The following is a 14580-nucleotide window of genomic DNA, read 5'->3' as shown; positions in this document are numbered from 1 at the left end:
TCACTGGTTAGAGAAGTCAGCTAGGTGCAGTAGTGAGCCAATACCTGTAATGTATTAAAGATGCTACCTTCCCCACCAATTCCTGGTGTAATGCTGCAACTGTTTTTTTTAAACTGTTTGTGTTTTTATTACAAAAAATATAGTAAATCAATATTGTATTGTATAGTAAATCAATATTGGAATTGTTAATATGTACATGGGGTACCAGAAAACTTTAAAGTCAGGCCATATGTCTGAAGTAGGAGAAGTTTAGGTTTAGCAGCAGATACACCATTGCTTGATTTGTTCTGCATTTCTGCAGTTTCAGTTATGAGACTGGGCTTCTGCTATGGCTAAAGGATCCCTCTGAGACTCTCTTTTTTGGTACTGTATCTGCCTTCATCCTAAGTTAACCATTTAGTAATAGTAGGTACAAGGAAAGGAAGTGGAAGGAAAGATAGAAGTGTGGGATGTGAGAGAAAGATAGAATGGCAGGGTTTCATCAAACAATGGTTAACATTTATTTATAGTCTGCCTTTCTCACCAAGATGCAAGGTGGATCACAAAGTCAATATAATCAACATCCAGGGCATCATGCAACAGGACTGGGATTCTAGACATCTGGTTACAGCAGTGGAAGGGGTCAAGCAGATGGCTATAGGCAAACAATTCCAATAGGTTAAGATGTAGTGAACAAAGAACACAGCAAGGAAATACCTTTGGAATTCACTGCCCCAGGAATCTTGCTTGGCCTCTTCATCTTGACCTTATGGAAACTGTATTGTTCCAGAGAGCCTTTGGTGGCAGCTGCTTCAGTTCTATGACTCAAGAGAATTGTGAATGCTGAACCATTCTTCTTCCCCAAAGATGAGTGTAGAGGAAAACGTAACAGATAATAATAGGAACACTTTGCAGTATCACTTCTCCCACTGAGCATAGAACTGGGGACAGTAATAGATAAAAAGTTGGCATGAGCCTGATATATCAGGAAAGGGCAGGGTAAAAACCAAACAAATTAATAAATCACTCTGTGTTTCTTTGTACTTCTTCCCAGTAATGTTTAGAACAGGGATGGGCTACCTATTTGCATCGTGCCAAAACACTTTCAACATCTTCCTTGGCCAGTGTCACTAAGGCCTTTTCTGCACGGGCCAATAAAACCGGGATAACACTGGTAAAAAAGCCAGGTTGGAGGGGAACTTCACATGGATCCCGATCCTAACGCAGATCCACTCCATGTCCCCTCCCCCAACCCAGGTTATTCAAGAATCACACACACAAATGTTTTAACATGCCTCGCAGCTGCGGCTAAGCAAACAGCTGCAGCTGCAAGGCACATTATACGGCTGCACATTATTGTTTTCCTCCTCCCTGCCTCTCTCCTGCATGGCCATGCAGGAGAACATGGATGTCCAGAGATGTTGGTATGGTTGTAGGGTCATCTGTGGCTGGATGCATTGCAAAGCAGTGGAGAAGGCCCGGGACAGCCACAACAGACACGCCTCTGTGTGAAGGCACATCACCCAGGTGCGTTGGCCCCAGGGCCGCCCGCCCAGAGCTCTATTGGCCTGTGTGGAAAGGACCTAAGAACAAGCTGAGCTCTAAGGACACTACCAGCTCCTGCTGTTACCCAAAATGGTAGAAGTCTGTCCCTTTTAGCGTAGGGGAATTAGCAAGAGCAGACTCTTGTCTTAGCAAAAACTTGGGCAAGCTTAGGCTCTTTGTTGTCTATGTATACCAAGATCAGCTTTTGCAAGAAATTTTTCAGGAGAGCAAACTAAAGGTTAACAAATTTATTCACAAATAAAAGGGGTACAAAAGCACACAATAATCAAAGCAACAGAACACCCACATCGTCCCAGGATATAAGTAGTTTTGAAGGGATAGGAAGGGAAACTATTTTAATGGAATCTGATTTTATTTGCCACCTGGGTTTTGATTGTTGTTATTCGTGGTTTTATGTTTTGATTGTATTTTAAATGTTGGAAGCCACCCTGAGTCCATAAGGGGAAGGGCAGCACATAAATAGAAATAAATAAATAAATAAATGTGAGCTCTGAAAACAGCCACAAAGTTTGTGCAGTCTGAGTATTCTAATGGCTGAGAGAGTTCTTGCCTGGTGCTCCGATTCCTGTGTCAAATGAGTTAGAATGCCAGTGTTTTTCAACTGAGTCGCCAGCTTTTGCATTGTCGAATGAATGACAGTTCTTGCCCCTGGGCTTTCATAAAGTGTGATGTGTGCATCTCAGCAGGAAAGCCCTATCAACAATGCAGTAAATAAATAAAGTGGAGGAAATGTGTTATTGCTTTCATATCTAATGTCTAAAGCCATTTCAGACAATAAAGGTTGAACACAGAAAGCCCACCTAAGCCAAAATTGCCCAGGGCACCCCCATTGACACTGCTGATGTTGAGTGAACAAATAGAAATGTAACAGCAGTGGAATTGCCAGTTACCCTGCAAAAGATCTTGGGCAACAGAAAAACAGAAACTTACAAGTGAGGAAACGGAGAATGCAGAAAAGGTCTGTTGTCTGAGATAATGTTCCCTGCACAAGTGTAACTTAGAAGGCCTGGGAGTATGTCTTTATCCTACTTAAAGTTTGTTTTTCAATTTTGCACTGTTTGCACATGTGCATTGTAGTCACACATCCTCTTCCACGCCTGCTTTACTCTGCTGTAAACATGCAATAGGGCACTTATAGAAATGATGTTGGAAAGGCTGACCAGGACGAGATCAGCAGCTTTCTGCTGCCCCACTTGCTCGCTCCAAAAAGAACTGAAGAGGAACCTTATGCAGAGAGTTTTTAAAATCTTGATTTCTAGTTTGCTATGGAGACCCCTGCCCTACTTCCCCCTTCAGATGAAAACTGAAATCAATATTCCTGCAGAAGCATCCACTAGAGAATGCTCTGGTTAAAAAAATACCCTGAACTATACGCTTTGTAGCAAATCCCACTTTCTCATTCTGACCTGCTAATGTGTCACTGGAGTTTTATTGAAAAATTCCAGACATATAGAACCCTTGAAACTGGGAGAAAATGTCCTCTTTCAGACAACTGGAAATTCCTAGACACTGAACAAAGACGTGATCCACAGCTTTACCAAAGGCTGTTTCTGACCAGTTTTCAACTATCTTCTATACATTTCCTCAGTTGGTTACAAATTTGCCACATATAATGTGCCTTGTTGTGTGATCAATGCACCGCAATTGTGTAGCCTCTCGCTATTGTACAAAGCTATCGACAAAACAGTTGCCTCTGCTGCCAGAAGCCAATGTTTGACTGCAACCTTGACTTGCTAATTAGTTCTACGCATGAATTTCAGAATATTCCTTGACATTAAAGGCCTTTAAATGCATAACACCTATGTTCGCTTCACCCAATATTTTCTAAATTCAGAGAACTGCCGTTGATTACAGCAGTGAAGCTGGGGGAGGAGGGGAGAAGCCTCTAACCCTCTCTCTCTTTGCATTGTTGTTCCCATTGAGATTTCTCCCCAGGCTGCTGTTTTCTCTGTGGGGGAGAGAAGGAACCTCTATTTTTTCCCAATGGGCAACAAGGAACTTGTGAAGGGCAATATGGACCAGGCAAATGGTTAAGTGGAAAAGGAGTGTGTGTGGAGGAGTGGGAATTGTCATCATGGCATAGCCAGGTTACGGCAATACTGTAAAGCTTTCTCTCTAGCTCATTTTAACTGCCTGCCCTCATCGCTCCTGTAAAGGAGATACTTAACCCATCCCCTGTTCTCAACATTTGTGACCCGGCCAGTTGAACCGAGTCAAAACAGTGGAACAAGGGTTACCATATTTTCTTTTCTTAAATTAATTTTCTCCATATATATATTCACAAAACTAAAATATAACATATAACAGAAAAATAAAACTTCCCAGAGAACAAACAATACAACAAGGTGGACCTTAATATTCCATAACGTGTAAACATGATACTATTTTAAGAAAAAACCTTCTGTCCTTATTTCATCTAGCATTTTGCTGTTTAATGATTTGCTGTTTAATGAGCACCCACTGGTGTGAAAATAATATTGCCACTTTTATTATTAGTAACACTTTTATTTATTAGTAACATATTAACCTGCTCAATCCATTCTGTATTAATATATTTTCCATAAGGATGTCAGTCCCACATATCTTACCCCTGCAGTAAGTTTCCAGGAAGACCTGGAAAATTCTGTACATCTCTCCTCCTTGCAGTCTACTCCGATGACACCACCTTTGAAGATGGCCAAATTCGGTGCTGAGATCTTGTCTATAAGAAGGCAGATATTCCAAATGTTTTAATAACTGTTATGAATAATTAATTACAGCACAATAAGGTTATGAATTTTAATCTCTGTATGTTAATTTTATATTTGTATGCAAATTGTGCTCTTCAGTTGATGTTGACAGATCTTTGGGTCATAATAAATGCTGAGATTGAGACTGGGTTTTCAAGGGAAAAGATGAACAAAGTGGTTGGCCAGTGCCTGCTGCTGAACCTGCTCAGCTACCAAGATCTGACAAGATCAGGCTAGCCCAGGCTGTTTAGGTCATAGAGGAAAGAGTTAACTTCCCCAATCCGGCATTGCTGCACCAATCCAAGCAGCAGACTCAACAGCTGAATTTTGTCAAAAGAAGAAGTGCCAGAAGATTGGATTGTGGGTCTTTTGTAGAGTGTGTGGTTTTTAAACAGAGGCTGGATGGCCATCTGTCAGGAGTGCTTTGATTATGTGTTCCTGCATGGCAGGGGATTGGACTTGCTGACCCTTGTGGTCTCTTCCAACTCTATCATTCTCTTGGATCCATGTCACCTATGACCTGTCCATTGAACTGATTTTGTTTTTAAGTCTCCTAAACAGTATCCTGTATTTTGTCTCATCTTCTTTGCAGTGCCTCCAGATGATCCGGTTATTATTGGGGGGCCCGTCGTTAGCCTAAGAGCTGGTGATCCTCTGAATCTGACCTGCCATGCTGATAACGCCAAACCAGCAGCATCCATCATTTGGATGCGGAGAGGAGAAGTAATCAATGGAGCAACCTACTCAAAGGTAAGGACACCTGAAACTGGGAAGGAAGGAAGGGAATTTGGGTGCAGCTCACCTGGAGGACAATGACAATTCCACTGTGCATGAGGTAGAAATTAGTAGGGCACTGAGAGTTTTCCCCCTCTTATAATATTAAGATTCCATAGGATGCAAAGAAATCCATTGGTGGTAGGTTTAGGACAAACAAGACTCTTTTTTAACATAACAAATATTTAAGTTAAGGTGTTTACTTCTACAAGATGTGTTGATTGATAGGTGATTGTCACATAAATAAGAAGGATGCATTTAGGGTGTTCACTTCTATAATACGTACCGATTGCCATTAACTTGGATGATTTTTGACAAGTCAGGTCAGACAAATCCATTAAATGTATCTATCACTATGGCAAAGCTGAATAAGGATGTTCCTGGGTAGTACCTCTGAATACTAAATGTTGGATACTCCCAACAGAAGATCTTGCCTTCAGGCTTTGCTTATGGGTTTGCTGGAGGCATCTGACTCGCCAGCAGTTTTGGACTAGGTGGACTTTTTGTTTGTTTGTTTGTTTGTTTCATTGAACAAAGATTTGAAGTTCACTACCCAATCAATGTTTGGACTTCAGACAATATAAAGAAGATGATTTAGGGCTGGTCACCCTCCCAGCCTAACCAATCCTCAGGGTTGTTGTGAGGATAAAATGGAGAAAGGAGAACCATGAATGCTACCCTGAGCTCCCTGGAAGAATGGTAAGATACACATTGAGAGAGGGGGGGGCAAGCAGTTTCACAGGGTAGATGTGGAACAGCTAGATTTGAGTCGAGGATCACCTTAGAGAACAACTAGATTTTCAGGGTTTTATCATTTGAGAGCCAAACTCCCTTCATCAGATATCGCAAAAAGTTTATATTTTGACATTTTTGTTGGTCTATAAGGTGGGTTTTATTCATTAGTATCTGACATGCAGAGCTTTGACTCTCAAAAGCTTAGGCCCTGAAAATCTTGGTCGTCTCTAATGTGCTGCTGGACTCAAATACAGACAGAGATACCCTAAATAGAGAAGAATGTTTCTCGGATATTCTAACTATGAAAATAATATTGCCACTTTGGATGACAAAGAACTGCCTCCAGGTTGACACAGCCAGGCAGGATAGAGATGAGAGCAGACAGCATGGCAAAGTGAAAAGAAGCAAACATCAAAGAAGCGGGAGCAGAATTTTGAGTGGCAATATTGCCACTTAGAGGCAATAAACATTGTTCAGGACAAATGATTCCCAATCTAGTGTGGTGGTCTTATCCACGTCCTTCCCTACATCTGTCATCATGTTGTGAGTGTGAGAAGTGTCCAACTTCTCAAGGGATGTACGACACCCACGCATTTATATGAGATTTATATAAGGGTTTAATTCCACTGGAAAATCTTCAGCCAAAAAGACCACCAAGGGACCTCTCAGGCAGGCAAGAAGCTGAGAAGTTTGGAGACCAAAGGCTGTGCAAAGAAATAAGTCTAATGATGGTTTAGGCTTCTGGCTTCTGCTGCCTGCTTTCTTTGCACCTTGCTCCTACTACAGGACTAGACCTTCCTTAGACTTGTTCTTCTGCTTACCCTGCTTTTCATGAACTGCTTCCTAACCAGCCATAAGGAGTCTCAAAGCAGATTACAAATGTCTTCCTTCCTCTTTCCCACAACAGACACCTTGTGAGATAGGTGGGGCTGAGAGAGTTCTGAATGAACTGTGACTGGCTCAGGACTCCCAGTAGTCTTATCGACGACTCCAGATTAGAGTCTGTCACTCTTCACCACTTCACTATGTGTGCTCTCACATTGCTCTACCTCTATTCCACACTGGCTAATTGGTAAGGAATGGCACAAATTGGAACATATAGGTAGGGCAGCTGACACTTACTCTGAGCATAAAGAGCTGGTCAGAAACCAATACTTCATTGACTTGAGCAGGCAGGTGCTGAGTATCATCAGCCAAGGCTTAGCTTCTTAGTGGAATGTGGGAGTCTTAACACCTCTTGGCTCTCTTTGATGTGCAGCTTAGGATATAAACAAAGCCAGTGGGAAGGTTGGCTGAGTTTGGAGCCAGGGTGGATTTGCCCAGAACGTTGACAGCTGTGGATGGCTGCTTGCTGGAGCAATGTTTGTTGATGTAGATCAGCCATTAATAAACCCTCGATAAACCCAGGTGTTCATGCCTCGTGTCTTTATTGTGGGTGTGACCACAGAATAAGCCAAGATTAGGAATAGTAACAGGAAGAGTCAGGCCTAAGAAACTTAGCCATGAACCAACTGAAACAAAAATGTATGTACTTGCCAGCAAACATGGCTCTGGATAAACCTGTGAGCCGCAAAGTGCTGGTTCTCCAGGTGCTGCCCCCTGAACTTTCTGTAGGTGGGCACCTGCCTCTGAAGATGATCTTAGTAAACAAGCATTGCAGTACAGGAGAAGATTGTATTTCAGATACCTCAGATCCAGAACAGTAAGTGGTTAGAATGTCAGATTAGGATCCCAGACACCTTCAAGCACCCACTTCTGCCTTGGACACTTGCCAGTCACACAATCTCATCCTGAACTGCCTTCCAAGCTTTTTGTGAGGACAGCATGGAGAAGAGAAGAATTATGCAAGTTGCTTTCCTAGTGGGGAAACAGGTGGGGTATCACCGAAGAAAATAAGTAAGTAAGCCTTTTCTAAGTCAAATCACTCTGAATTGTGCTTGGACTGAGTGCCAACGTAGATATTGCAAAAGTGTAAGAATCAATTATCCCTCTAACCATGGCAGGGAATTCTCTACCATTGAGTGGCGCAGACCAGCCTGCAAGAGTTCTCCCTGCTGGTGGCTGCCCAATCTGAATGGCACCAATACAGTTTGTGGTCATGCAGCTTACAGGGAACATTGATAAGAATGCAATCACTGTAATACACTCCTGTTAACGCTACAAGGTTGGAGCTTCTGAGAGGTCTTTCAAGGCAGCCCCATCAGGCAGCTTTGTCAACACCTAGCTTCCATGTAACTAGGGCAAAGATCAGTGTGGTCATTTTTCTCCAAGAAAGGATGGCCCTTTCCACACAGGGGAAAGGGCGCCTCTCCAACGGCAGAAATTTTGCCGGTGGAGGGGAGGGGGCCATTCACACAGGAGCATGCAAGTGGCCCCCGCAGAGGCCAGCACAGAAGAGGCGGCTCTTCTGCACCCCCCCCCACTCACCTCGTCCTCCAGCATTGGTCTGGAGGGCTGCAGGGACCCGCTCATGCTGCCCTCCAACCTCCAGGGGTCAGAGGGCAGCGTGGGCGGGTCTCAGCAGCCCTTCAGACTGACGCTGGAGGACAAGGTGAGTGGGTGGGATGGGAAGGTGGCGCTTTCCAAAAACCTCCCTCAGGAAGGGAGGTGGAAAGCGGCGCCTTCACGCCGCTCGGGGCTGCACAGGACGGCTCTGCTGGCAGTGCTGCCTGTGCGAACAGCTGCCCAGGGCTGGCGTTTTTGCCATCCCTGGGCCGCTGTAAATGGCCAGTGCAGAAAGGGCCAATGATTCTGACACACCAGCCAGAATTGGTGGAAGACACTTTGACCCACTCATGGTACATGATCACTCCAAAATAAGACTCAAAGTGCCTCCCAGATGAAAACCTGACCCTTTAAGCAGAATGCCTCCCCTTTGAGATGGAAAACAAAATCTCTGTTCAAATTTTCCTACTACTATAAAGTGTTGTAACCTAAGAACCCAAATTAGGCCATAGTAATAGCAATTTGCTATCATATTATTTTTCAGAGGATAGCCCTGATGGTCTACAGGAGAACAGTTAGATTCAAGTCCAATAAGATTTTAGGGGCTTGAGCTTTTGAGAGTCAAATCTCACTTCTCCACAGGCCCCTTCCACACATGCAGAATAATCCACAATTGTTTGAAAGTGGATTTTGCTATTCCGCACATAAAATCCAACTTCAGAGTGCATTGAAAGTGGATTGAAAATGCATTATTCTGTGTGTGCAGAGGGGGCCAGATAATTGATGAAGGGAGAAGAAGTGTGCATGCCCACAAAGGTTTATACCAACAATAAAACTTTATTGGTCTTAAAGGTCTTTGTTGGTCTTAAAAGTGCCACTGGCCTCAAACTTTTTTCTGCTGCTTCAAAGCAACACCGCTGTTTTCCTAAATCTATCCGATGAAGGGAGCTTTGACTTTCAGAAGTTTACACCCCCAAAATATTGTGGGTTTCTAAAGTGCTACTGGGCTCAAATAATATTATTTGTGGGCATTGAGTGAGTTTTCAGTATTTTTCCATATGAAAACATAGAGACTGTTTACAAAGCTATTTGCAATTCAGGCAGCTTATGTTAACAGTGGCTGGGGATCATGGGAAGGATGAGAAGGCCAAATAACATAATTCTGTGTACTTCCCTTGCAAGGGAAGATGCACAGCCATTGTTTGGATTTTAGTCTTTGTCCGGGCATGGGATTCTCTGGCCCAGGCTGCCTCTACTGTCAGCTCGGTTGCCTGCAGCTTCGTCTACATTAGCCAGCTTTATCCTCCAGGCCTTCTGGTTGCTATCTGAGAATCCAGTGTCTGATTTGCATAAGCAGAGTGACCTTTTCTTCCCCACCATCTGATTTGCCTTCAGTATTACAGGCAAATTCTGGCTTTATTGCACCCAAATCCTAAGACATTTCCTTTTTCCTGGCATCTGCAATATATCAGGAAATGGCCAACTGGATACTGAATGCCAGAAAAGGGACCGGGGTGTGTGCACGTTTGTTTTTGCAACACTTGTGCCTTGTAGAATTCAAGTTCCTTTCCTCACCCCTTATTTCCATATGTGCTTGTGTTTCTTACAAATCCCCCCCACACCCAGTTCTTCTTCCTCTTATAATCCAGATCAGTGCCAGTGGCCTTCCTTATTATGCACATGCCATGTTGGACATCACAGAACAATTAAGCTAGGCACTTGATCTTGTCTCCCAGAATGTTATGCAGCAGCTGATGCTAATGAATGTCAGAGAGGAATGAACTCTGCTAACTCTGTTGGGTGGAATTAATTACTTTCTAAGCCATGGATGTACAGGGCCACCAATGAGATTTTCTGGACCTGACCCTTCCCTGTGTAGACCCCTACCCCATAGCTCTTAGAGAATGTAGGTTCTTTATTGCTTTGTTTCTTTGAACAAATGATACTCTATTCTTGCCCCTCAGTTCAAAGGCTCTCCAACATGCCTGAGTTACTGTGTATGTGTGTGTGAATATACCCAAAGAAAGTGGAGCATAAGCCAATTTTTGCTTCATTCTACTACATGCTGCTGTTTTTTAAAAAAAACATACATACAAGATGGTAGGTGTATGTGTCCCTCTCCTCAACATGCTGCAGAGCCCTAGTAAATTACCTTTGTAGTCCCCTTTGCTATGACCCTGTTTACATGCAATCGCTTGCAATTGCTTTTGGTCCCCATCTCCATTGTGGTTCTGACCTTTCCCATTACTGTGTTTCAGAGATTCTTGTTGAAGCTCTTGCTTCTGTACTACTTCCTCCCTAGCTTGCATGGAGATGCCATGGCATAATGGTTAGAATGTCAGACTAAGACATAGGGAACCAGGTTGTAATCTCTACTCTCTCATGGGAGCTTTCCGGGTGATTTGGACCAGTCACACATTCCCAGCCTAACCTACCTCACAGGACAGTCTTGAAGATCCAGTGGAGAGGGGTGCGAGGGAGGATATAAGACACTTTAGGTCCCTGATAGAGGGAATGGCAGGATATAAATGAAGCAGATAAATGGAGTGTACAGGATCATAGGCAAGTAACTGTAACTGAGCAGAGATAGAGCTGCCCACAGCTCCTAGAACCAGAGGGAACAAGAACCGGAGGTATAATGAAAGAGGCAGATGAGAGGCTAGGTAGCTGGAATGGCATATGTCCAGTCCTAGCTGATCAGACATCATAAGTGAGTGATCAGACTGACCTCAAATGGCTAAGCAAGAGATTGCAAGCAGGTGGGGACTACCCAAGATGCTCCATATGAAGCAAAAGCCCAATGAAGAGCCAGGAAACAAAGTAAAGTGATAGGTGGGGAGTGCAGCACCAAGGACAGCTCCCCAGAAGCCAGCTCCAAACTCCAACCAAACCAAATGCCAAAGCAAGACTAAGCCCAATATTCCTGCCCTGCTGCTTGTCCTAGTACTCTGTGCACCTGCAGCCATGCGGTGAAGCAGAAAGTACCTCTTGAGGCCAATTCAGCTTGGGAATGTAGCATGGGAGGATGGCTGGAGCTCCTCCTCCCCTGGCACTATAGTCCTAATCCTATGATGCTTGGGTGAGTTAGTTCCCAGTATTTCCATGGTAAGTCAGGGTGTGGGGAACTCTGACCCAACTCATGGTGAAGTTTATCATGTTGTTTGGCCCCTCAGAGTCTGCTTTCCTCTGATAATCAAAAGATCTTAAAAGGATAGAATATTTCTTGGGAGTCTTGCATTCCATTGCTGTTCTGGTGTTTCTTTATAGATTCATTATCTTCTTTGAGGACAGAAGACAGAGCATGTGAGGCTTTAGGTGGAGTATGTGGTAGTTACTTAGCAGGGTTGGAATCTGGAGAGTCTGGTTTCCGATGGCCCATGCTCAAATTCCTGGCTAGTAGATATTGCCTTAGATTTTGTAACAAGGCCCGGGGGTTGGTGGCTGCTTGTCAGACACAAGTTTCCCCTTCCCAATGTCTCTGGCACATCCACTTCACAGTTAGTACCTCAGTCACTGTCAAAGGCCAAGAGTATGAGATCATGCATGCATGGAAAAGCACGTCTACCTTGCTAAATGTTAACAGTGAAAAAAGATTCTGCAGTGTCCGTGGTTTCTGTGGGCACTCTTCTTCAACCCTAAAGAGAGCCAAGGTGGTGTAGTGGTTAAGAGCAGGTAGATTCCAATCTGGAGAATCATGTTTGATTCCCCACTCATCCACCTGAGTAGCAGAGGGTTATCTGGTGAACCAGATGTGTTTCTGCACTCCTGCTGGCCTTGAGCTAGTCACAATTCTTCGGAACTCTTTCAGCCCTCCCTACCTCACAAAGTGTCTGTAATGGGGAGAGGAAGGGAAAGGAGCTTGTAGGCTACCTTGAGTCTCCTTGCAGGAGAGAAAGGTGGGGTATAAATCCAAACTCTTCTTCTTCTAAACCAGAATGGCTTTATAAAGTAGCTGAGGTATAGGCTCTGCAGCTTGCCTGGCCTGAGAATTTCTCAGATCCCAACGCCTGGTGCTGCTGCTGTTAAGACCAAGGGAAAGATTCAGATCAGATCTGACAGGAGATTAATTCTATGTCAAGCCGTGTCCATCCTCCTCTCATGAAACATTACCAAAAAGATTACACTTTCAAATCCCAATTCCCTGGTGGCTGCACCTGGGCAACCTTTGGTATTTGGCAGAGTGAAGGGCTAGAACTGGAGTGCCGCAGATGCCAGTGCCCTCAGCCCTCGCGTGACTCCTATGGAGGTGTCAGTCGATACGGCGCTGTAATGAGCTTTTAAATATTCAATTTTATTAATATGCAGTGCCTGCCTGACTAGACGGAATTAAATGTGCCGACCAAAAGCACTTCCTGTAATAATGATACATTTAATATATTCATGCTCTCACAGCCAACTCCGGTGGGAAGCAACGTTAGGCCCCTGTGAAAGAACCACCTCCTTTGCGTCAAGCAGGTCAATCTGTTGGAAAAAATCTAATAAAGGGTGCTTTACCCAGTAGCTGTCAGTGTGTGGCGGCATGGATTCGAGTGGTACTTGGATGTTTTGGCTGCAGAGTATCGTCACTTTTGATTTTTCTTCTCCCTGATCTAGGCCTTTTAGGATGTGTTGCAATATTTTGAAGCCCAAAACCACAAGAGATGTTAAGAAGATAGGGTGGTTTGTGCATAGAGGACAAACTGGGGGTCCGAGATGGGAGGGGGATTGGCAGTAATTGCCAGCCTGGCTTGTGCAAATGGAAGTGTGAGAGGGGCCATGGCTCAGTGATTGAGCACCTTCTTGGAAAGCAGAAGTTCCAGGTTTAATCCCTGCCATCTCCAGTTAAAAGGACCAGGTCATAGGTGATATGATGAACCTCTCCCTGAGAGTCTGCAGATTTACTGCCAGTCCGTCTACTCAGCAGTATCCATGATAGACCAATGGTTCAGTATATGTGTCATGTGTTCATGTGGACTGTGGTTGGATCCAATCTACTGAGTCAGCTCATTGGTCCATCCTTCTTTGTGACCCATTCTGACCCGCAGTGGCTTTCTAATTCTTTCTGTACCTAGCAATACTAGATCCAGTGTGGTTGGTGTAGTGTAGTGGAGTAGTGGTTAGGAGCAGGGTTCTAATCTTCTAATCTGAAGAACCGGGTTTGATTCCCCACTCTGGCACCTGAGTGCCAGAGGCTTATCTGGTGAACCAGATGTGTTTTCGCACTCCTACATTCTTGCTAGGTGACCTTCGGCTAGTCACAGTTCTTCAGAACTCTCTCAGCCCCACCTACCTCACAAGGTGTGTGTTGTGGGGAGAGGAAGGGAAAGGAGCTTGTAAACCACCTTGAGTCTCCTTACAGGAGAGAAAGGTGGGATATAAATCTAAACTCTTCTTCTTCTTCTAAACTGTATTTAGGATTTGGTGCTCTAAGGAACGGCCCCTCAATGTATTTAAGCAGTTCACACATTTTACCCTCACAACAATCCTGTGGGGTGGGCTAGTTTGTAAAATAAAGACTGACCAAAGTAATTCAGAGAGCTCTAAGATTGAACAGCAAGCACGTGTTTATGAGAAACATCCTTCTGTTTTGAGAATCTATTGTTCTGTGAACTTCTACATGGTATACAAGAAAGGTGGATCACTCATGCAAATAAGTAACCAGCAAATGCAAAAACCAACACATAGTATGTTAAACATCTAAATAAAGGGTTATAAAGTCCTCATAGCAAGGAGTCCCTTCTAAGCACTGCTACCAACCCAGACCCAACCCCATCCTTTAAATACCATGTTAGAAAAAGAGTCCTTGAAAAATGTTTACATTTAGTCTCAGCCTTTGGTGGGTCTTGAAGTGGAAGGATGCTCAACTTTTTTGCAGCAGGCGTAAAAAATTGCCTGTCTGTATTCATGAGTTGAAATACATGGAGGGATATCCATAGGATGTTTGGTCTCTGTAATGGATACAAGTCGAATTTGGGAATAGCCAACGCAGTATTTCCTCCAGGAGAAAAAGATATACTGATGAACATAAAAGCTCTGAGATCAAAACTGAAATGAATTTTGTCACAATAAAGGGGAAGAGGGTTGGAATTCTCATACAAGTTTTTAAATACTTTTTTTTTGTGCTGCCCAATTCTGGATGCTGTTTCATTTTATTCTTTTAGGAGGAAAAAACCCCAAACGCAAGAGCGCTGAATATGATAAATTAGCGCATAGCATCTCTTTTACATAGCATTCATCAATTCAAGTGAGAAGGAACAATTCAAGTGAGAAGGATCCTCTCTAGCAGGGCAGCATTTTAGTTTTGTTTTGTTTTTTAATTTGTATTCACACCTTTCCTGCAAAGAACTCAGAGTGACACAAATGTTGGTCAATC

The 14580-nt window shown here is 43.7% G+C and overlaps 1 protein-coding gene across 3 annotated transcripts in view; it reads left to right on the top strand.

Moving 5' to 3' along the window:
* Positions 1 to 14580, top strand: part of KIRREL3 (kirre like nephrin family adhesion molecule 3) — a 786157-nt gene that overhangs the window by 603820 nt on the left and 167757 nt on the right. For all 3 annotated transcript variants that reach the window (XM_048512011.1, XM_048512012.1, XM_048512010.1), the window contains exon 5: positions 4867 to 5024. In XM_048512011.1, coding sequence (XP_048367968.1) covers positions 4867 to 5024 — 158 coding nt within the window. The remainder of the gene's footprint in view (positions 1 to 4866; positions 5025 to 14580) is intronic.

This window comes from Sphaerodactylus townsendi, linkage group LG12, assembly GCF_021028975.2.
Source record: "Sphaerodactylus townsendi isolate TG3544 linkage group LG12, MPM_Stown_v2.3, whole genome shotgun sequence".
In the NCBI taxonomy this organism is placed as follows: Eukaryota; Metazoa; Chordata; class Lepidosauria; order Squamata; family Sphaerodactylidae; genus Sphaerodactylus; species Sphaerodactylus townsendi.
The sequence above is the reverse complement of the archived record's forward strand: the minus strand, read 5'-3'. Positions and strand labels throughout refer to the sequence as shown.